General features: G+C 44.2%; 1 protein-coding gene across 2 annotated transcripts in view; it reads left to right on the forward strand.

The window, feature by feature from the left end:
* DAO (D-amino acid oxidase) overlaps nucleotides 1–23,936 on the forward strand; it is an 81,737-nt gene that overhangs the window by 37,475 nt on the left and 20,326 nt on the right. Inside the window, exons 1-2 of one of the 2 annotated variants that reach the window (XM_044275346.1) lie at nucleotides 8,798–8,921; nucleotides 22,236–22,448. In XM_044275346.1, the coding sequence (XP_044131281.1) occupies nucleotides 8,878–8,921; nucleotides 22,236–22,448 (257 nt within the window). In that variant the 5' untranslated portion in view covers nucleotides 8,798–8,877. Of the gene's footprint in view, nucleotides 1–8,797; nucleotides 8,922–22,235; nucleotides 22,449–23,936 lie in introns of those variants that run through there. The other variant, XM_044275347.1, reaches the window with a different exon arrangement.

Below are 23,936 nucleotides of genomic sequence, written 5' to 3' on the forward strand. Positions count from 1 at the left end.
GAGGGCCTGGGCCAGGGATTGCTGCAAGAAGCCGCGGGTGAGAGGGAGAGAATCAACCTCACCTCCAACGTAGGTTTCAGCGTCCGAGCTGTCGGCCTCCGAGTCGGCTCCTTCTCTCTTAGAGTTGATTCGCGCTTCCCGCGCCATCTTGCCTCCGTCCGGGTGCGAGGATGATCTTCTATTGAGGTACTTTGTCAGGTCGCCCTGCGTCTTTTTGGTCTTCAGGGTGATCCCTGTTGCACCATCTTTGTCTCTGGATGTTTTTCCCATGTTGGAACTGTGTCCACTCGATTTACAAGCTGATGAAGCTGGGATAGCGGTGAGGAGCTCCGGCAGACACGTCCTACACCATGGCTAGCTGGCTCCGCCCCCCCTCGTCCATGTATGTGGTGAGTGTATGAGTGCCTCCATGTATGTGGTGAGTGCCTGTATACGTGCGTCCATGTATGTAGTGAGTTCCTGTATGAGTGCGTCCATTTATGTGGTGAGTGCGTGTATGAGTGCGTCCATGTATGTGGTGAGTGTATGAGTGCATCCATGTATGTGGTGAGTGCCTGTATGAGTGAGTCCATGTATGTTGTGAGTGCCTGTATGAGTGCGTCCATGTATGTGGTGAGTGCCTTTATGAGTGCGTCCAGGTATGTGGTGAGTGCCTGTATGAGTGCGTCCATGTATGTGGTGAATGCGTGTATGAGTGCGTCCATGTATGTGGTGAGTGCCTGTATGAGTGCGTCCATGTATATGGTGAGTACGTGTATGAGTGCGTCCATGTATGTGGTGAATGCGTGTATGAGTGCGTCCATGTATGTGGTGAATGCGTGTATGAGTGCGTCCATGTATGTGGTGAGTGCCTGTATGAGTGAGTCCATGTATGTTGTGAGTGCCTGTATGAGTGCGTCCATGTATGTGGTGAATGCGTGTATGAGTGCGTCCATGTATATGGTGAGTGCCTGTATGAGTGCGTCCATGTATATGGTGAGTGCCTGTATGAGTGCGTCCATGTATATGGTGAGTGCCTGTATGAGTGCGTCCATGTATATGGTGAGTACGTGTATGAGTGCATCCATGTATGTGGTGAATGCGTGTATGAGTGCGTCCATGTATGTGGCGAGTGTGTGTATGAGTGCGTCCATTAAGTTTGGGAGGGGCCAACTACAAAAATTTGCTGTGGGGCCCAGTCAGTTCTAGCTACGCCCCTGAAGTAACCATTGTGACAGTGGAGAACATGGCAATAGAAATGAGCAACATAAAAATTAAAGACAAGAAAATAAATTCAACAGTAACCAGAAAGAACAGCTGTCAGATGAAATACAGGTTTCTGTATAGTACGATATTTGGCATATGCTTAAAAGGGTTGTCCAAGCGCCCACCACAATTTTAATTACTGTATGTGCCCAAATCTGCTCTGCGTAAAGAAAGAAAGATAGTTAACTCGTCACTAGTACTCAGTTGCAGCACTTAGGGTCCTGTGGGTGTGATGTCTCACCCGTCAGCATGTGGACTGCTGCAGCCATTCACTGAACTCAATGGTCACATGCCGCTTGTGGATACGTCGCTGTTGAAACCAGTTAATGGCTACATCGTTCAATGTGACAACAGATGGGACATCACACTTCCGGCTCACAGAGGATGGCACCCTCTGCACAGGAATTGATCACCAATGCCTTTCTTTTTTTGCGCAGGGCAGATTTGGGCTCATAACTAAAATTGCAGAGGGGGTTCGGACAACCAATTTAAAGGGGTTGTTCTGCCAGGGAAATCTTGAAAAAATAAAATAAAAGTCCCTTTATAGGGGTTGTCCAGTTTGATAAGACTGGTGAGACTTGCAACACGTGGTTTGATCTGACATGTTTAGATCAAATGACGTCTGTGTTGTTTCTGGTGCTTGCACACCTTCTTTCCCCAGGTGTGGCTATTATGGTCATTTCACCTTCTCTATTTATAGTTGCTTCTCCCACAATGCTGTGCGGTTTATTGCTTCTGTTTGAACCTTTTGGATAGATTGTTGTTGGATCTCGGCTGAGTTCCTGGTGCTTCCATAGCCTCTTTGAACTTAAGTCTTTTCTTTCCCTTTTGTATTTTGTTTGGGTGGGTTCTGTGTGTTGCATTTCCCTATTGTTTGTATTAGGCCTGAAGGAGACTCCTGTTTGTCCTTCCTTTTGGAGGAATAGGTAGTCTCGTCCCTGCCATTAGTACCACGGTCCTATAGGGCTTGATAGGACTCTAGGTATTCCTGCGTATGAACTCACCTACCTTTTTGGAGTCTGTTCATACTGGTAATCAGTCAGGATTTTGGTTAGGGCTTTCACTAGGAGGTGTCCTTCTTCCTTCCCTAGTTCTCAGGCCTGATTCCCTGTCGTCGTCCCCCCCCCCCTTCCCTCCTACACTCGGTGTAGGAGGGAACACACCGGCGCCTCCTTCTCCCATGCTGCAGCGCTGGCCAATCACAGCGCTCAGCTCAAAGCCTGAGAGTCTTTTTTCTCTCTCAGGCTATGAGCTGAGCGCTGTGATTGGCCAGCGCTACAGCATGGGAGAATGAGCCGACGTCAGGGTCCCCTGGGTGGAGCTAACTGTAAAGATACCGGAGGCAATTACGGGAGAACGGAGCGGCGCCCAGGTATAACAGTAAGTGCAGGGGGGTCCCTGGGCGCCGCTCTACATGCCTCTATAGTTACTTTAGAAGTTTAATTCTGGTGAAAGGTCCTCTTTAATGGTCTTGTCCGAAACCCACAAAAAATGGCTGGATGACTGGAAAGGGTTTGAAGAAACAAAATCTTATCTTTTGAAAGTCTCACTGTTCTAGCACTGCGGCTCCCATCCCCCACATTTCCGGTCTCTGTTGGAGTACACAGGTAAAGCAACTGAACACTTTTGGAATAGCCAAGTCTGAGTCCTGAACCATATTGAAAAGCTGTGGTATGACCTGAAGAGGACTCTGCTTGCAAAACACCTCTTAAATTTGGATGAACTGAAACACATTTGCAGGGTATAATGGCAAATCTCATTTTCAGCTCTAGGAAATGTTGGGGGAGGTGATTACTTCTAAGATCTACAGATTATTAAATTTAAAGGGTTTCTGTCATATCTAATATCAGCAGTACATAACAGTATGCTTTATAACTCCCTGCCGGCCGACGTTCTCTTAAAATAAAGACTTTTAAAATATGCTAATGAGCCTCTAGGTGCTATTAGGGTGTTGCTTCAGCACCTAGAGGCTCGGATTACGCACCCTTTGGCACGCCCAGGTCCAGTTGATTGACTTTCGAGTTCTCCTCAGTGTCCTGTAAATCCTGCGCCGTCCTGTTTTGTATTCAGCGCAGGCGCAGTGAGTGAAGGACGCGCTCCTGCTGCCGGCTTCCTTCCTTCAGCCCAGGCGCAGTGATAACAATCGGACCACATTTTACTAGTGATCAGTGCAGAAATCCAGGTTATTCCAAACGGTACTCACATTCTGCACACCTTCACACAGCTTTGCCTGGTGATTTCCATTTTGAAAAATGTAATTTCTATGCCATACACAGTCCAGTCATACCACAGCACGGTGGCTCAGTGGTTAGCACTAGCGCCTTGCAGCACTGGGGTCCTGGGTTTGGTTTGCTTCCACACTCCAAAGACATACTGATAGGGACCTTAGATTGTGAGCCCCATTGGGTGCAGCTTGATGCTAATGTCTGTAAAGCGCTGTGGAATATAATAGTGCTGTATAAGGGTCCATTCACATGTCCGTGGTGTATTGCGGATCCGCAACACACCCGGCTGGCACCCCCATAGAACTGCCTATTCTTGTCCGCAATTGCGGACAATAGGACATGTTCTATTTTTTTTCTGGAGCCACGGACTGGAAGATCGGGGGCGCGCTTCGTAAATGCGGATGTGGACAGCACACTGTGTACTGTCCGCATCCATTCCTGCCCCATAGACTACGGACGAGTGAATGGACCCTTATACAGAACTAGTATATTCCACAGAGCTTTACAGACATTAGCATCAAACTGTCCCCAATGGGGCTTACAATCTAAGGTCCCTATCAGAATGTCTTTGGAGTATGGGAGCAATTTGCGGAACCATTATACGGACATATGAATGGAGCCTTAGTGCGTAAAAAAATAAATACAATAATCTAAAATTGAAAGAAAGTAACTGTCATTGATTACAAGAACTCAAAGAAGCTATTGAAATTGACTTGATTGACAGGACAAGACTGTGCATGCGCCACTACAAAGCGCAGGCATGAGATTGACAGGACCAGACAATATGTCTTGCCTTATCAATCAAGGGGTAGTGTTTTGAGCAGCATTTATTTTTTTTAACAGATTTGATTAGTCAGAATTGATTCAGTCAGCTCTACTCAGAATCAGTGCAAATCTAAGGCTACTTTCACACTCGCTTTTGGTCCGGATCCGTCATGGATCTGCACAGACGGATCCTTTCAGATAATACAACAGTCTGCATCCGTTCAGAACGGATCCGTTTGTATTATCTTTAACATAGTCAAGACGGATCCGTCTTGAACACCATTTAAAGTCAATGGAGGACGGATCCGTTTTCTATTGAGCCAGATTGTGTCAGTGAAAACGGATCCGTACCCATTGACTTACACCAGGGCTGGCCAACCTGAGGCTCTCCAGCTGTTGTAAAACTACAACTCCCAGCATGCCCAGACTGCCTACAGCTATTAGCCTACAGCATAGCATAGTGGGAGTTGTAGTTTTACAACAGCTGGAGAGCTGCAGGTTGGCCATGCCTGACTTACACTGTGTGTCAGAACAGATCAGTTTGGCTCAGTTTCTTCAGACGGACACCAAAACGCTGCAAGCGGAATAGAGATTGATCGGAGGCAAACTGATGCATTCTGAGCGGATCCTCTTCCATTCAGAATGCATTAGGGCAAAACTGATCCGTTTTGGACGCTTGTGAGAGCCCTGAACGGATCTCACAAATGGAAACCAAAACGCCAGTGTGAAAGTAGCCTAAGTAATAATTTATCTTTTGATTGCCCCCACTTGACCTGATTACAGCCAGACATTCCCCTACAGTAAGTCATGGTGTGCCGCAGCTGAACACGCGTTGTAGTTCTTGGTTCGGCCAGTGTAGTGCTGCAGACACCTACATCAGTGTGTACTGGCTTCAGACCATAGAGTAGCTGAACACACGTTGTAGTTCTTGGTTCGGCCAGTGTAGTGCTGCAGACACCGACATCAGTGTGTACTGGCTTCAGACCATAGAGTAACTGAACACACGTTGTAGTTCTTAGTTCGGCCAGTGTAGCGCTGCAGACACCGACATCAGTGTGTACTGGCTTCATACCATAGAGTAACTGAACACACGTTGTAGTTCTTGGTTCGGCCAGTGTAGCGCTGCAGACACCGACATCAGTGTGTACTGGCTTCAGACCATAGAGTAACTGAACACACGTTGTAGTTCTTGGTTCGGCCAGTGTAGCGCTGCAGACACTGACATCAGTGTGTACTGGCTTCATACCATAGAGTAGCTGAACACACGTTGTAGTTCTTGGTTCGGCCAGTGTAGTGCTGCAGACGCCGACATCAGTGTGTACTGGCTTCATACAATAGAGTAGATGAACACACGTTGTAGTTCTTGGTTCGGCCAGTGTAGTGCTGCAGACACCGACATCAGTGTGTACTGGCTTCATACCATAGAGTAGCTGAACACACGTTGTAGTTCTTGGTTCGGCCAGTGTAGTGCTGCAGACACCGACATCAGTGTGTACTGGCTTCATACCATAGAGTAGCTGAACACACGTTGTAGTTCTTGGTTCGGCCAGTGTAGTGCTGCAGACACCGACATCAGTGTGTACTGGCTTCAGACCATAGAGTAACTGAACACACGTTGTAGTTCTTGGTTCGGCCAGTGTAGTGCTGCAGACACCGACATCAGTGTGTACTGGCTTCATACCATAGAGTAGCTGAACACACGTTGTAGTTCTTGGTTCGGCCAGTGTAGTGCTGCAGACACCGACATCAGTGTGTACTTGCTTCATACCATAGAGTAGCTGAACACACGTTGTAGTTCTTGGTTCGGCCAGTGTAGTGCTGCAGACACCGACATCAGTGTGTACTGGCTTCATACCATAGAGTAGCTGAACACACGTTGTAGTTCTTGGTTTGGCCGGTGTAGTGCTGCAGACCCCGACGTCAGTGTGTACTGGCTTCAGACCATAGAGTAGCTGAACACACGTTGTAGTTCTTGGTTCGTCCAGTGTAGTGCTGCAGACACCGACATCAGTGTGTACTGGCTTCATACCATAGAGTAGCTGAACACACGTTGTAGTTCTTGGTTCGGCCAGTGTAGTGCTGCAGACGCCGACGTCAGTGTGTACTGGCTTCATACCATAGAGTAGCTGAACACACGTTGTAGTTCTTGGTTCGGCCAGTGTAGTGCTGCAGACGCCGACATCAGTGTGTACTGGCTTCATACAATAGAGTAGATGAACACACGTTGTAGTTCTTGGTTCGGCCAGTGTAGTGCTGCAGACACCGACATCAGTGTGTACTGGCTTCATACCATAGAGTAGCTGAACACACGTTGTAGTTCTTGGTTCGGCCAGTGTAGTGCTGCAGACACCGACATCAGTGTGTACTGGCTTCATACCATAGAGTAGCTGAACACACGTTGTAGTTCTTGGTTCGGCCAGTGTAGTGCTGCAGACACCGACATCAGTGTGTACTGGCTTCAGACCATAGAGTAACTGAACACACGTTGTAGTTCTTGGTTCGGCCAGTGTAGTGCTGCAGACACCGACATCAGTGTGTACTGGCTTCATACCATAGAGTAGCTGAACACACGTTGTAGTTCTTGGTTCGGCCAGTGTAGTGCTGCAGACGCCGACGTCAGTGTGTACTGGCTTCATACCATAGAGTAGCTGAACACACGTTGTAGTTCTTGGTTCGGCCAGTGTAGTGCTGCAGACGCCGACATCAGTGTGTACTGGCTTCATACAATAGAGTAGATGAACACACGTTGTAGTTCTTGGTTCGGCCAGTGTAGTGCTGCAGACACCGACATCAGTGTGTACTGGCTTCATACCATAGAGTAGCTGAACACACGTTGTAGTTCTTGGTTCGGCCAGTGTAGTGCTGCAGACACCGACATCAGTGTGTACTGGCTTCATACCATAGAGTAGCTGAACACACGTTGTAGTTCTTGGTTCGGCCAGTGTAGTGCTGCAGACACCGACATCAGTGTGTACTGGCTTCAGACCATAGAGTAACTGAACACACGTTGTAGTTCTTGGTTCGGCCAGTGTAGTGCTGCAGACACCGACATCAGTGTGTACTTGCTTCATACCATAGAGTAGCTGAACACACGTTGTAGTTCTTGGTTCGGCCAGTGTAGTGCTGCAGACACCGACATCAGTGTGTACTGGCTTCATACCATAGAGTAGCTGAACACACGTTGTAGTTCTTGGTTTGGCCGGTGTAGTGCTGCAGACGCCGACGTCAGTGTGTACTGGCTTCAGACCATAGAGTAGCTGAACACAAGTTGTAGTTCTTGGTTCGTCCAGTGTAGTGCTGCAGACACCGACATCAGTGTGTACTGGCTTCATACCATAGAGTAGCTGAACACACGTTGTAGTTCTTGGTTCGGCCAGTGTAGTGCTGCAGACGCCGACGTCAGTGTGTACTGGCTTCATACCATAGAGTAGCTGAACACACGTTGTAGTTCTTGGTTCGGCCAGTGTAGTGCTGCAGACACCGACATCAGTGTGTACTGGCTTCATACCATAGAGTAGCTGAACACACGTTGTAGTTCTTGGTTCGGCCAGTGTAGTGCTGCAGACACCGACATCAGTGTGTACTTGCTTCATACCATAGAGTAGCTGAACACACGTTGTAGTTCTTGGTTCGGCCAGTGTAGTGCTGCAGACACCGACATCAGTGTGTACTGGCTTCATACCATAGAGTAGCTGAACACACGTTGTAGTTCTTGGTTTGGCCAGTGTAGTGCTGCAAACGCCGACGTCAGTGTGTACTGGCTTCAGACCATAGAGTAGCTGAACACACGTTGTAGTTCTTGGTTCGTCCAGTGTAGTGCTGCAGACACCGACATCAGTGTGTACTGGCTTCATACCATAGAGTAGCTGAACACACGTTGTAGTTCTTGGTTCGGCCAGTGTAGTGCTGCAGACGCCGACGTCAGTGTGTACTGGCTTCAGACCATAGAGTAGCTGAACACACGTTGTAGTTCTTGGTTCGGCCAGTGTAGTGCTGCAGACACCGACATCAGTGTGTACTGGCTTCATACCATAGAGTAGCTGAACACACGTTGTAGTTCTTGGTTCGGCCAGTGTAGTGCTGCAGACACCGACATCAGTGTGTACTTGCTTCATACCATAGAGTAGCTGAACACACGTTGTAGTTCTTGGTTCGGCCAGTGTAGTGCTGCAGACACCGACATCAGTGTGTACTGGCTTCATACCATAGAGTAGCTGAACACACGTTGTAGTTCTTGGTTCGGCCAGTGTAGTGCTGCAGACACCGACATCAGTGTGTACTGGCTTCATACCATAGAGTAGCTGAACACACGTTGTAGTTCTTGGTTTGGCCAGTGTAGTGCTGCAGACGCCGACGTCAGTGTGTACTGGCTTCAGACCATAGAGTAGCTGAACACACGTTGTAGTTCTTGGTTCGTCCAGTGTAGTGCTGCAGACACCGACATCAGTGTGTACTGGCTTCATACCATAGAGTAGCTGAACACACGTTGTAGTTCTTGGTTCGGCCAGTGTAGTGCTGCAGACGCCGACGTCAGTGTGTACTGGCTTCAGACCATAGAGTAACTGAAAATGAAACTCTGCAGGGACATTTCCTTGTGTGGCAGCTGCATGAATGTGGGAGCTGAACTTGTTCATTTTGAGCTATGCTCTGGAAAGGTGCTTCTTCGTGTCTGGTTCACTCTGCCAGGTACCGCTCTCTTGCATTATTGGATGCCACACTGTATGCTTACATTACAAATGAGCTTGTTCGTTACAATTTAAAGGAACAGTACTACTAATATGCAAGTGCACACATAAGGCAGCTAACTGCATAATTACAGGAGATATATCAGAACAACCGCACTATTCTTCCTCACAGCCTGTTCTTCCATTCCTTTCGCTGTTTCCTGAATAGGCATCCACCTGGGGAAATCAGCTCTTAATCAACACACAACTGCCTTGTTTCCTCTTAAAGGGGTTGTGCTTTACGTATAGTTTTTCAGACCTGACTGTAAGCATCTTACATATATATCATTTTGACACTTTATGAAGCTATGCCTCCTTGTTAGCATAGTCTTCTACAGTATCAACTGTGTGCTGCTGAAATCCTGAAAATATCTAGAGATGGGGGAGTGGGCACTTGACAAGACTAGTGCATCAGCCTCCTCCATTGCAGCACAATCTGTGCCTGCGCAGGCACAACAGCAGGTGTGCAGTGGAGCAGGCTGATGGATGTGCTTCACAAATAATGTTGTGAATTCCCATATAACAAAGATTGCTGTAACGGGGTTCTGAAGGTGCACTCGGTCCCCCATTAGTCGCAGACCTGCTGCTTAGCTTCGGGAGCGAGGATCTGTGTTTGACCTCGTTCCCAGGGCGGTTTTACTAGCTGGGTGGCTCCCTGCTCCTAAGTCTGCCTTGAGCGCCTGCCCTGATCACTCGGTGCTCGACTAGGTTGGTCTGTCGGTCATGTGACGCTGGCCACGTCACATGACCCTCACTCCCCACTATAAATACAGGCAGCCTGCTGGCCACAGGTTGCCTGTTAATTTAGGTTCCACCTGTGATTTTGTCTTCCTGGCATACTTACCTCCTGCTGAATTCCTGACCATCCTCTGCCTGCTCCTTGTGTACTTTGCTGCTCTCCTGGTATTCTGACCCCGGCTTCCTCCTGACGATCCTCTGCTGACACCTTTGGTACTTCACGTCTCTCCTGGTATTTACGACCCCGGCTTCTCCTGACTATTCTCTGCTTGCTCCATTTGTACTTTGTAGCTTTCCTGGTATTGACTCGGTCCGTTCACATTCTGTTGTTTGTCTGTCTGTCATCCCTGCACTTATTCTAAGCTAGGGATTGCCGTCCAGTTGTCCCCTGTCATTAGGACTTGCGAGGCAAGTAGGCAGGGCCAGGGGTAAGGGTGGAGCGCAGTGGTCACTTCCCTCCCCCCTGTGTGTGTGTGTGTACGCTGACCGTTACAATAGCAGTACATTTTCCTCAAGGTGGCAACCGTTTTGCACTTTTCAGCATCATGGTACAGTACATATTTAAAATTCTAAATAGATATTATTACTAGTAGAAAATGGAAAAAAAGAACACATGGAAAATGTAATGTGATTAAGCTGAGATTGACAAAGTATGAACTGCTAGTGGTGCTTGGTCAATGAGGCACACAACCTTTATTTTGGGTTCTGAACATGAGAAAACGGGCCACAATCTGAATTTAGTAGGAGAAGATTATATTGTTGAAAGAGTAGTATATGCTTTGAACAAACTTCCATCACATGTGGTTGGAAAATCAACAATAAGTGAAGAAAGATGCCTGGGGATATATCTATCCTAAGAGAAAAATAACAAGGAAAATTCCATGGGCAGATGAGATGGACCATGTGGTCTTTTTCTGTTGCTATTCATTTGTCAGCTCCGAAACACCCCCAAAACTAGAGTAAGCTGTGTATAGTGTAAGTGACGCAGAGTCTGGTTATGTCATTTTTTTTTCCTTCATACTTGCGTTTTGACGCTGTGTGTGACAAACTAGCAGTAAAATGCATCGAGAGGACTCCTGAGCTCCAGCACATAATAGAGAGGACTCCTGTCAATGCAGTTTTACTGCCGGTTTGTTGGAGCACAGCATCAGAACACAAGTGAGTATGAAGATAAAAAAATACATAATCTGACTCAAGATCATTTACACTATGTTTGTACATGCACACCCACTGTGTATGGGGTATCAGGAGAAATAGCCCTTGGCTGAACAAGCATTTGGCCTACATTTAATGTGTAGTCAGCCTAAGGCCACTTTTGCGCGGTCAGTATATTGAATCGCTATTCTGTTAGCCTACTACCAGGTCGTCAACTCTTCACGGATTGATCGGTATAGATAGGTGATGCGTCTCTAATTACTGTCACAGCAGAGTGAGGCGCTTATTAAACGCAAGAGAAATAAAACAAAATTTGGGGTGATATCTGTACCCTCAAGAAAGAAAACCTATGGTGAAAACATATAACCCAGAACACATAGAGGACTTAAACATATAGGTCATGTGTGTCCAAAATGGGGAAGTAACACCTGAGCTCCACTAGACCAGTTATCACCAAGGTGTAAAACAATGTTTGATAACCAGACTGCTCGGTTGTCAATATCCCCAGAAAACGGTGTGGGTAATCACACCTTACTGGTTGACGCCGTGGAGTGTGTGTCCAGGAGGGACAGTACTACCAGGTCAACCTCTGAGGACAGTGACTGGCTACAACAGTGATGTTTTGTATACCTGCAAATGAATCTGCATCTTACAGTGTGCGTGGTGTGCTGGGATACGACACATGACCACTGTAGCCAATTACTGTCCTCAGCAGTAGACCAGAGAACCATACCAGTGCTGGAGAAAAGGGGTGAGTAGAACATGTTTTTTTTTTTTTTGTTTGTTTGTTTTTTAATATATACAGTACAGACCAAATGTTTGGACACACTTTCTCATTCAAAGAGTTTTCTTTATTTTTATGACTATGAAAATTGTAGATTCACACTGAAGGCATGAAAACTATGAATTAACACATGTGGAATTACAGGGAGTGCAGAATTATTAGGCAAGTTGTATTTTTGAGGATTAATTTTATTATTGAACAACAACCATGTTCTCAATGAACCCAAAAAACTCATTAATATCAAAGCTGAACATTTTTGGAAGTAGTTTTTAGTTTGTTTTTAGTTTTAGCTATTTTAGGGGGATATCTGTGTGTGCAGGTGACTATTACTGTGCATAATTATTAGGCAACTTAACAAAAAACAAATATATACCCATTTCAATTATTTATTTTTACCAGTGAAACCAATATAACATCGCAACTTTCACAAATATACATTTCTGACATTCAAAAACAAAACAAAAACAAATCAGTGACCAATATAGCCACCTTTTTTTGCAAGGACACTCAAAAGCCTGCCATCCATGGATTCTGTCAGTGTTTTGATCTGTTCACCATCAACATTGCGTGCAGCAGCAACCACAGCCTCCCAGACACTGTTCAGAGAGGTGTACTGTTTTCCCTCCTTGTAAATCTCACATTTGATGATGGACCACAGGTTCTCAATGGGGTTCAGATCAGGTGAACAAGGAGGCCATGTCATTAGATTTTCTTCTTTTATACCCTTTCTTGCCAGCCACGCTGTGGAGTACTTGGACGCGTGTGATGGAGCATTGTCCTGCATGAAAATCATGTTTTTCCTGAAGGATGCAGACTTCTTCCTGTACCACTGCTTGAAGAAGGTGTCTTCCAGAAACTGGCAGTAGGACTGGGAGTTGAGCTTGACTCCATCCTCAACCCGAAAAGGCCCCACAAGCTCATCTTTGATGATACCAGCCCAAACCAGTACTCCACCTCCACCTTGCTGGCGTCTGAGTCGGACTGGAGCTCTCTGCCCTTTACCAATCCAGCCATCTGGCCCATCAAGACTCACTCTCATTTCATCAGTCCATAAAACCTTAGAAAAATCAGTCTTGAGATATTTCTTGGCCCAGTCTTGACGTTTCAGCTTGTGTGTCTTGTTCAGTGGTGGTCGTCTTTCAGCCTTTCTTACCTTGGCCATGTCTCTGAGTATTGCACACCTTGTGCTTTTGGGCACTCCAGTGATGTTGCAGCTCTGAAATATGGCCAAACTGGTGGCAAGTGGCATCTTGGCAGCTGCACGCTTGACTTTTCTCAGTTCATGGGCAGTTATTTTGCGCCTTGGTTTTTCCACACGCTTCTTGCGACCCTGTTGACTATTTTGAATGAAACGCTTGATTGTTCGATGATCACGCTTCAGAAGCTTTGCAATTTTAAGAGTGCTGCATCCCTCTGCAAGATATCTCACTATTTTTGACTTTTCTGAGCCTGTCAAGTCCTTCTTTTGACCCATTTTGCCTAAGGAAAGGAAGTTGCCTAATAATTATGCACACCTGATATAGGGTGTTGATGTCATTAGACCACACCCCTTCTCATTACAGAGATGCACATCACCTAATATGCTTGATTGGTAGTAGGCTTTCGAGCCTATACAGCTTGGAGTAAGACAACATGCATAAAGAGGATGATGTGGTCAAAATACTCATTTGCCTAATAATTCTGCACGTATGTATATACATAACAAAATAGTGTGAAACAACTGAAAATATGTCATATTCTAGGTTCTTCAAAGTAGCCACCTTTTGCTTTGATTACTGCTTTGCATACTCTTGGCATTCTCTTGATGAGCTTCAAGAGGTAGTCCCCTGAAATAGTCTTCCAACAGTCTTAAAGGAGTTCCCAGAGATGCTTAGCACTTGTTGACCCTTTTGCCTTCACAAGCTCACCAGCTCACCCCAAACCATCTCGATTGGGTTCAGGTCCGGTGACTGTGGAGGCCAGGTCATCTGGCACAGCACCCAATCACGCTCCTTCATGGTCAAATAGCCCTTACACAGCCTGGAGGTGTGTTTGGGGTCATTGTCCTGTTGAAAAATAAATGATGGTCCAACTAAACGCAAACCGGATGGAATAGCATGCCGCTGCAAGATGCTGTGGTAGCCATGCTGGTTCAGTATGCCTTCAATTTTGAATAAATCCCCAACAGTGTCACCAGCAAAGCCCCCCCACACCATCACACCTCCTCCTCCATGCTTCACGGTGGGAACCAGGCATGTAGAGTCCATCCGTTCACCTTTTCTGCGTCGCACAAAGACACGGTGGTTGGAACCAAAGATCTCAAATTTGGACTCATCAGACCAAAGCACAGATTTCCACTGGTCTAATGTCCATTCCTTGTGTTCTTTAGCCCAAACAAGTCTCTTCTGCTTGTTGCCTGTCCTTAGCAGTGGTTTCCTAGCAGATATTCTACCACGAAGGCCTGATTTAAACAGTCTCCTCTTAACAGTTGTTCTAGAGATGTGTCTGCTGCTAGAACTCTGTGTGGCATTGACCTGGTCTCTAATCTGAGCTGCTGTTAACCAGCGATTTCTGAGGCTGGGGACTCGGTGTCATGGAACCATGAACCAGACGTACAACAAGAGATAAGGGAAATAAGAAGGCTTTATTGAAAATCAAGCTGTAAGGCAAAAGTCCAAACGGATGGCTAAACCGAAGCAGGGTCTTGCGAAGCCAGAGGTCAGGAACCAGAAGGGTAGTCAGACGAAGCCTGGATCAGGAACCAGCAGGGTAGTCAGACGAAGCCTGGATCAGGAACCAGCAGGGTAGTCAGACGAAGCCAGGATCAGGAACCAGAAGCAGCAGCAGTCTTAGAAGCATGTGAACACAGGAGGACCAAGCAAGGTCGATGAACCTTTCCTCCGCAGCAGAGGTGACTCTTGGTCTTCCTTTCCTGGGGCGGTCCGCATGTGAGCCAGTTTCTTTGTAGTGCTTGATGGTTTTTGTGACTGCACTTGGGGACACTTTTAAAGTTTTCCCAATTTTTCGGACTGACTGACCTTCATTTCTTAAAGTAATGATGGCCACTTGTTTTTCTTTACTTTTTTCTTGCCATAATACAAATTCTAACAGTCTATTCAGTAGGACTATCAGCTGTGTATCCACCTGACTTCTCCACAACGCAACTGATGGTCCCAACCCACTTTATAAGGCAAGAAATCCCACTTATTAAACCTGACAGGGCACACCTGTGAAGTGAAAACCATTTCAGATGACTACCTCTTGAAGCTCATCAAGAGAATGCCAAGAGTGTGCAAAGCAGTAATCAAAGCAAAAGGTGGCTACTTTGAAGAACCTAGAATATGACATATTTTCAGTTGTTTCACACTTTTTTGTTATGTATATAATTCCACATGTGTTAATTCATAGTTTTGATGCCTTCAGTGTGAATCTACAATTTTCATAGTCATGAAAATAAAGAAAACTCTTTGAATGAGAAGGTGTGTCCAAACTTTTGGTCTGTACTGTATATGTATATATATATATTTTATTTTTTATTTATTGAGTTTTTAAAATAAATTGAACAGCACAATCAACATGTTCATCAAGTTGTATGACTCATTATTTTTACAAAAAAAAAAAAATATTGCAAAGACATAGCATAGAATATCAAACTACCCCCCCCCCAACTCCCTCCCACCCCCTCCCTACCCGTCCCACAGATATGGTGGCTCCAATCATTATACTGTATATGTATAATATTTTTATCCCTTTCAAAGACCTGGTGACAGGTTAGCTTATGCTTTGATTACCTCGCTACATTCCTTTATATCGGCTCATTTACCATTTCCGTGGGATAAAAAGCTTGTATGTAAGTTAACCATTTTGTTTGGGATACTTTGCAGGCCCTTTCCGCACCCCTATGTGCTGCCAACTTGTCTACCAAAAGGCATCTTTTAGTATGCTCTATAATTTCTTTTATGGGCGGTGTCAACCAATGTTTTAGGATACCTCTCTTAGTGGCTAATAATGCAACGTGTGTCACTAAGGGTCCATTCACACCTCCGTAGTGTATGGCGGATCCGCAATACACCCGTCTGGCACCCCCATAGAAATGCCTATTCTTGTCCGCAATTGCGGACAAGAATAGAACATGTTATATTTTTTTCGGGAGCCGCGGACCGGAAATGAGGATGCGGACAGCGCACTGTGTGCTGTTCGCATCTCTTCCGGCCCCATAGGAGAATGAATGGGTCCGGATTCGTTCCGCAATGTTGCGGAACGGATCCGGACCCATTCTACGGACCTGTGAATGGACCCTAATGGAGTAGTGATGTGGAAAACTGAGTTCATTCAGGAGTTTTTGCTAATTTTGTCTTAAGCTTATCATTTAGTTCCTGTGACACCCTCTCCCATAGTCCTGATATCTTAGGGCATTCCCAGATGCAATGGAACATATTGGCCCCCGGTGGTGAGCATTTAGGACAATCTGTTTGTCTCTTCTCAATTGAGGGGTCCTTTTTGCTCTTGATATTGAAGCCATAGATTGCTTTATGTAAGAATTTGAAGTGAGTTTCTCTCCAAACTTCACTAGAGACGGCTTTTAGTACATTTTTCCAACCCTCTTTTGAGCTTATCCCAGAGTTGAGGTGAACACCCCATCCCTTAAAAAGAATATTCCTGCGCGAATGATAGAGGCACTTAAGCTCACTCTAGATGAAAGCTATAGAGACTTTGGTGTGTTTGGGCATAACTACTTCATCAAACTCATTTTGGGAGAATTCCAACGTGTTGTTTGTTATTATACCTTTCAGGAATCCTATAATTTGATGGTAAACTAGGTAGTGTTTTGAATCTAGGTTATATAAGGCACCCAATTCAGTAAAGCAATAATATTGTAATTTTTGTCCATCCCATAAGTCTTTTACAGATTTATTACCCTGTAATTCCCACTTCTGGAATTGTTTTAGATGTTCCCGCCTGAAATTCCGGGTGTTTCCATGGGTAGAGGTATTTAGAGATGAGAAAGGGTAGACGGTATATTTTCCTGGCTGCTTTCCAAGCCGCTACAGTGTCTTAATTAATATACTCTTTTTTTTAGTTCTGTGGTAAAGGTCAAGTATCTAGTGTGTAATGGGGCATTAAGACTCCATGGCTTTATCAGTTGGGATCCCAGATTAATGTTGGAGAACAAGGGAGAACCCTTTATCCAATCTATGCCATGAGAGCATGTTTTTTTTAACTTTAAAGGCTATGTACACCTTTTGTGGGCATTTTTATTATTAATATGATTATTATTGCATTGCACTCATTTTGTGGTAAAAATAATTTTTTAACCCCTTCCCGACCAGCGGCGTAATAGTACGGCACAACTGGGGCGTGACTTGCTGCCCAGCGCCGTACTATTACGACCCGCTGATTGGGTGGGTGCAGGAGCTATGCCCGTCCGATCAGCTGCAGGGGACCGGGTGTTCCCGATGCCAGCGCATTAACCCCTTCTATGCCGCCGTTAGCACTGACCGCGACATCGAAGGGGTTTGTTGCGGGTGAGGGAGCCCATCAGGTCCCTGCGCTGCTGTGGCGGGGACTTGATGGGTTTGAAGGCAGCCTAATGCCATGCGGAGGCTGCCCAATGCCTTGCACGGCATCGGGACCTGCCTTCTACGGGTGCCCAGGAGATCCAGCCTCAGGCTGTGTCTCCTAGGCAACCTGTTAGTGTATGACTCATTGTAATACACTAACAGCCAATTCATTACAATACAGATGTATTGTAATGCATTGCAGAGGGGATCAGGCCCCCAAAAGTCAGAAATAAAGTAAAAAAAAAAAAATTAAGTGTTTTTGAAAAAATAAAATAAATTAAGTTTCAAGTAGGAAAATGTTTCCCCGGATTTTATAATAAAAAAAAAAGAAACACACATATTAGGTATCGCCGCGTCCGTAACAACCGGCTCTATAAATGTATCACATGATCCACCCCGTCCAATAAACACCATAAAAAACTAAGATAAAAACTGTGTCAAAAAAGCTATTTTTTGTCACCTTACATCACAAAAAGTGCAACACCAAGCGATCCAAAAGGTGTATGTCCCACAAAATGATACCAATAAAACCCGTCACCTGATCGCGCAAAAATTAAATGAGCCCCTACATAAGAAAGTTGATAAAAAAAAAAAATATATATATAGCTCTCAGAACATGAGACACTAAAACATCATTTTTTTGTTTCAAATATGCTATTATTGTGTTTTGGTGTCTGCCTCCAGAGCGGAATGGAGGCTGAACGGAGGCAAACTGATGCATTCTGAATGGATCCTTTTCCATTCAGAATGCATTAGGGCAAAACTGATCTGTTTTGGACTGCTTGTGAGAGCCCTGAAATGGATCTCACAAACGGAAACTAAAACGCCAGTGTTAAAGTAGCCTTATTACCTGACACTATGCAACGTCCCGTCACAGTGCAGTGCGGGCCGAAAGAAGACCAGGGAGCAGTGAGTGTCAGCACTGTCTGGAGCAAGCCAAGTCATTTTTTTTTCTTTTTACGTCTAATCTCGGGCTGATGGGGGTCTGATCTGAGGCTGATGGAAGTTGGGGGTCTAATCTGAGGTATGATGAAGAATGGGGGTCTGATGAAAGATATTTTTATCTTATTTTTCTCTTCCGAATCCTAGATGCGTCTTATAGTCCACAAATATGGTATCTCGAACAACCCCTTTATAGTAAGCTGTCGAGGTGTTTTGCACGGTTGGTAGCTATAAGGCCACTTTCACACAGCAGTATTTTTGTCAGTATTTAGCATTACTATTGTTGAGCCAAAACCAGGAGAGATACAAATCTTTCCATTATCCTTTTTCTCTGCAAGTACTGGCCATAATACTGAATGTGTGAAAAGTGGCCTAAGTGTCACAAGACTACTTTTTTGTATCAGCTTCTTGCTCCAAAAACACACTTTGGCAATGTTGCATTGGAAGTTTCTTCATAAAAAGTCAAATATTTTGGTCTTCAGGGATGAATTTATCCATCTTTGTACTGGTTGTCTTTTTTTCTTCCTATAACTTTTCTCAGCACAGTTGTTTTTTTTCAGAAGTAATACATGAAAACAACTTGTTGCATCTTTTTCTTGAAAAGGTTTCACTAGTACTCCAACTGGCTTTCTCAATTAGAATAACTTATACAAAGAATCTCTGGCATTACTTGGTGACTCATGCTTCAGTCAGCATAATCTGTTTATCATAATCAACATAAGGTCTAGGACCTCATGAAGGTAAGATGTTGACTGTATTTGCATGACTGAAGCTATGATATGTGCTTAAACTGCCTTGAGAGATGTCAAACCCTTCACTTTTGTTCAAGGTTGGTTTCTCTATTTTAAGATAAATAGCTTCTTTAACATCTCCTTTGAACCGTTCCTCCTTTGTGTCTAAAATGGAAACTCTTGTCAACAAATGAGTGTCCTTTGTCCTTAAGATTTAGGTACACTATTGTAACACCTCTCCTGATGCAGTTTTATCACACCTCATAACTTCAGTCATTAAAAAAATGCAATCAACTTGGGAGTCTTGACCTTGTGCTGATTATGATAAACAGATTATGCTGAAGCATCCGTCACAAGTATTTAATGCCAGAGATTCTTTGTACAAGTTATTCTTATTGAAAAATAAGCCAGTCAGGTGACAAGCGAAACACTTTCAATAAATTCAGTTGCTGTGGCTTATATACTGAGATGCTTCACAGACGTCTTCCTTCAGACTGCGCTTTAAGTCTCTTGTGAGAAAGAGGCATTACAGGTGTGTGTTATTGTTGATGCTGTTTTAGAGTTAGCTCAGTATTGTCAAATTATGTTCTAACAATTATACTTCAGTCTGGACCATCATTTGGCCAGTAATTCACCTGAATGTATTCCTTGATGGTATTCAGAGTCCAGACGTGTATTTCATAAAGCATGCCAATCATTTAAAAGAAAACATCAAATATTTAGCATCTTTGTCCTTAATGGTGATTTCTTCTAGTTACTCATTTACAGTAGACGTTCTAGGGAATATTTATAGAGCACCTGTCGGCAGAGAAAGGGGGTACAGTTCTGGAAGGAGAGGACAAATTATATTCTTCTTATACAATATATTACAAAATGTATTTTATTTAATACTACTGATTTTATTTTATAATTAATTATAATTATACATTCACATTTCAAAGGGTTATCCAAGACCATAACAGACCTCACAGTGGTGATCCTACTTACCTGGTCCTAGTCACTGGGTTCGGTCTCAAACGCTCCACAGCCAGTTCTCTGCTGCACTGAAATTAACATTCTGCTGACGGGTCAAGTGATCGCTGCAGCCAATCGCTGGCCGCAGCAGTGACCTGCTCCCCCTGCGTCACAGCAAGGAGATGAAGAGCCGGCCATGGAGTGATGTAGACCCAACTCATTGACGGAGACCAGGCAAGTAAGATCACCACCACGGGTCGGCCATTCTGCAAGGTCTATTATAGTCTTGGATAACCCCCTTAAACCTAAGGAATGTGTTTATGAACTTAGTGATGATTCTGTGACATGGTATAAAATGGGAATACACTACGTGCAGAATTATTAGGCAAATGAGTATTTTGACCACATCATCCTCTTTATGCATGTTGTCTTACTCCAAGCTGTATAGGCTTGAAAGCCTACTACCAATTAAGCATATTAGGTGATGTGCATCTCTGTAATGAGAAGGGGTGTGGTCTAATGACATCAACACCCTATATCAGGTGTGCATAATTATTAGGCAACTTCCTTTCCTTTGGCAAAATGGGTCAAAAGAAGGACTTGACAGGCTCAGAAAAGTCAAAAATAGTGAGATATCTTGCAGAGGGATGCAGCACTCTTAAAATTGCAAAGTTTCTGAAGCGTGATCATCGAACAATCAAGCGTTTCATTCAAAATAGTCAACAGGGTCGCAAGAAGCGTGTGGAAAAACCAAGGCGCAAAATAACTGCCCATGAACTGAGAAAGGGTCAAGCGTGCAGCTGCCAAGATGCCACTTGCCACCAGTTTGGCCATATTTCAGAGCTGCAACATCCCTGGAGTGCCCAAAAGCACAAGGTGTGCAATACTCAGAGACATGGCCAAGGTAAGAAAGGCGGAAAGACGACCACCACTGAACAAGACACACAAGCTGAAACGTCAAGACTGATTTTTCTAAGGTTTTATGGACTGATGAAATGAGAGTGAGTCTTGATGGGCCAGATGGCTGGATTGGTAAAGGGCAGAGAGCTCCAGACGCCAGCAAGGTGGAGGTGGAGTACTGGTTTGGGCTGGTATAATCAAAGATGAGCTTGTGGGGCCTTTTTGGGTTGAGGATGGAGTCAAGCTCAATTCCCAGTCCTACTGTCAGTTTCTGGAAGACACCTTCTTCAAGCAGTGGTACAGGAAGAAGTCTGCAAGGTAAGAAAAACATGATTTTCATGCAGGATAATGCTCCATCACACGCGTCCAAGTACTCCACAACGTGGCTGGCAAGAAAGGGTATAAAAGAAGAAAATCTAATGACATGGCCTCCTTGTTCACCTGATCTGAACCCCATTGAGAACCTGTGGTCCATCATCAAATGTGAGATTTACAAGGAGGGAAAACAGTACACCTCTCTGAACAGTGTCTGGGAGGCTGTGGTTGCTGCTGCACGCAATGTTGATGGTGAACAGATCAAAACACTGACAGAATCCATGGATGGCAGGCTTTTGAGTGTCCTTGCAAAGAAAGGTGGCTATATTGGTCACTGATTTGTTTTTGTTTTGTTTTTGAATGTCAGAAATGTATATTTGTGAAAGTTGAGATGTTATATTGGTTTCACTGGTAAAAATAAATAATTGAAATGGGTATATATTTGTTTTTTGTTAAGTTGCCTAATAATTATGTACAGTAATAGTCACCTGCACACACAGATATCCCCCTAAAATAGCTAAAACTAAAAACTAACGAAAAACTACTTCCAAAAATATTCAGCTTTGATATTAATGAGTTTTTTGAGTTCATTGAGAACATGGTTGTTGTTCAATAATAAAATTAATCCTCAAAAATACAACTTGCCTAATAATTCTGCACTCCCTGTACATTGCACGGTTCACTGTATGACAAATATGATGAACGGTGTACAAATATTTGCATATGTGTATGAGTTGACAGTAATGTAATGCTGATGCCAACATGAGACATTTTTGCAAGAAACTTTGCAACAAACATGTTCTGTTATGAAATGTTAAGCGCTGATTTCAGTTCCTGATATCTTGCTTTGAACCTCTACCTTGAGGCAATTTTTCCAAGCAGATCTGTCTTGGTTACAAAACATGGGAATAGTCACCAGTGTTGAAATATAGTCTGGAATTCCACATAAGGGCAAATCACTCCAACATTGATCACTGACGGTAATAAACTTGGAAGAATTATCTGCTGAAGTGATAGTTGTCTCATGGGACATACAGTGCCTGCAAAGAAGGCGTTTCCCAGTATACAAATCATCAGGCTACATGCAGACATTGAGACATGTTTTCTTTAATATGTAAGTCCTACCAGGAGAACCACCCGTTCAGATGGTTAATTATGAATTGAGCTCTTGGACCTGTATTATACATCTTTTATTTATTCTGTGCTTTGTCCTGCAGGGTCGTAATAGCCAGGAATATGCATATAGCTGTGATAGGAGCTGGAGTGATAGGACTCTCCACAGCCCTATGTATTCATGACCAATACCAACATTCAGTACATCCTCTCAAGATTGAGGTGTATGCAGACAAGTTGACCCCACTCACCACAAGTGATGGAGCAGCGGGCCTGTGGCAGCCATATCTATATGACAATGGAAACAAGCAGGAAACGTAAGTTCTTTAACTCTACCTTTGAGCTCTCATCCCTCTATTCTGCTATTATCAATGATGGGAGTCATTTTAGTAATGATATAGGCTGAAGAACTTGGAAACAAATGCTTTAACTTGACCTACCACCAAGAGGCAATGGCTCCTTATTTTATTCATGTGTGTTGAAATGACACTGTATAGAATCTACATTATTTACAGCTAGATATACCCTAAATATCTAGGGAGGCACTAAGGAGGCATCTCTGAGGCTGATATCACATATGCAGTTTTAGGGTCAAAGGCAGGAGTGGATCCTACAGGAGGGAAACATCGAAGTCCTCAGTCTTTGGATCCAGTTCTGGCTTTGGCTTTCCAAAGCTATATAAAAAATAAAAAAAAAGTGTGTGTTATTATGTAGGCCTCTCAAATATGGAGTCCTGGTTTACATGCCCACCTGTGCATGCCTCTATAGCTGTGCCAAAGGTTGTGGGCACATTAATATACAGCATTTGCATGCATCACCTGTTACTATGCACTAAATTAGTACATATAACAAGTTGAAAGGCACACTATCATCTGGAGAATTGCTCGTATAGAAAATAAAAATATGTCAATTTATTACAAATAGTTTTAACAATATTAATTTACTATTAATAGTTTGGGCACAAATTTCATTTATGTTTATGGTTTGAAATAGAAACAACTACAATCCATTGCAGATTTTGGATACTACTAAGGTGTCCAATGAGAGATACACCGCCTCTAAAATGGAGGGTTTAAAAAGATAGGCTTAAGGAACATTATACATCGCCACTGAAGGAGGAGCATGCAGGCTCCGAATCACGTTTGGAAATGATCTGTTGAATCATGCATTCATAATTAAATGGGTTGTCTCACTTCAGTAAGTGGCATTTATTATAGAGGAAGTTAATACAAGCCACTTACTAATGTATTATGATTGTCCATATTGCTTCCTTTGCTTGCTGCATTCATTTTTCCATCACATTATACACTGCTCATTTCCATGGTTATAGACCACCCTGCAATCCATCAGTGGTGGTCGTACTTGCACACTATAGGAAAAAGCATCAGCTTCTATGGTGGCCGGGACCATGGGAGTGCACATAGGCTAGTGCAGGGATGGCCAACCTGAGGCTCTCCAGCTGTTGTAAAACTACAACTCCCAGCATGCCCAGACTACCTACAGCTATTAGTCTACAGCAGGGCATGGTGGGAGTTGTAGTTTTACAACAGCTGGAGAGCCGCAGGTTGGCCAAGCCTGGGCGAGTGCTTTTACCTATATTGTGCAAGCACGACCACCACTGATGGATTGCAGGGTGTTCTGTACATTACCACAATGGATTTTGAAGAAAACAATTCAGATGCAGTTGAAGTTCAGACTTTCAGCTTTAATTTAGTGGGTTGAACAAAATGATTGAATAAAAATGCGAGGACCTAAAGCATTTTTTAAACTCCATCCCTTCATTTCAGGGGCTCAAAAGTAATTGG

The sequence above is a fragment of the Bufo gargarizans genome, chromosome 1 (genome assembly GCF_014858855.1).
Source record: "Bufo gargarizans isolate SCDJY-AF-19 chromosome 1, ASM1485885v1, whole genome shotgun sequence".
Lineage (NCBI taxonomy): Eukaryota > Metazoa > Chordata > Amphibia > Anura > Bufonidae > Bufo > Bufo gargarizans.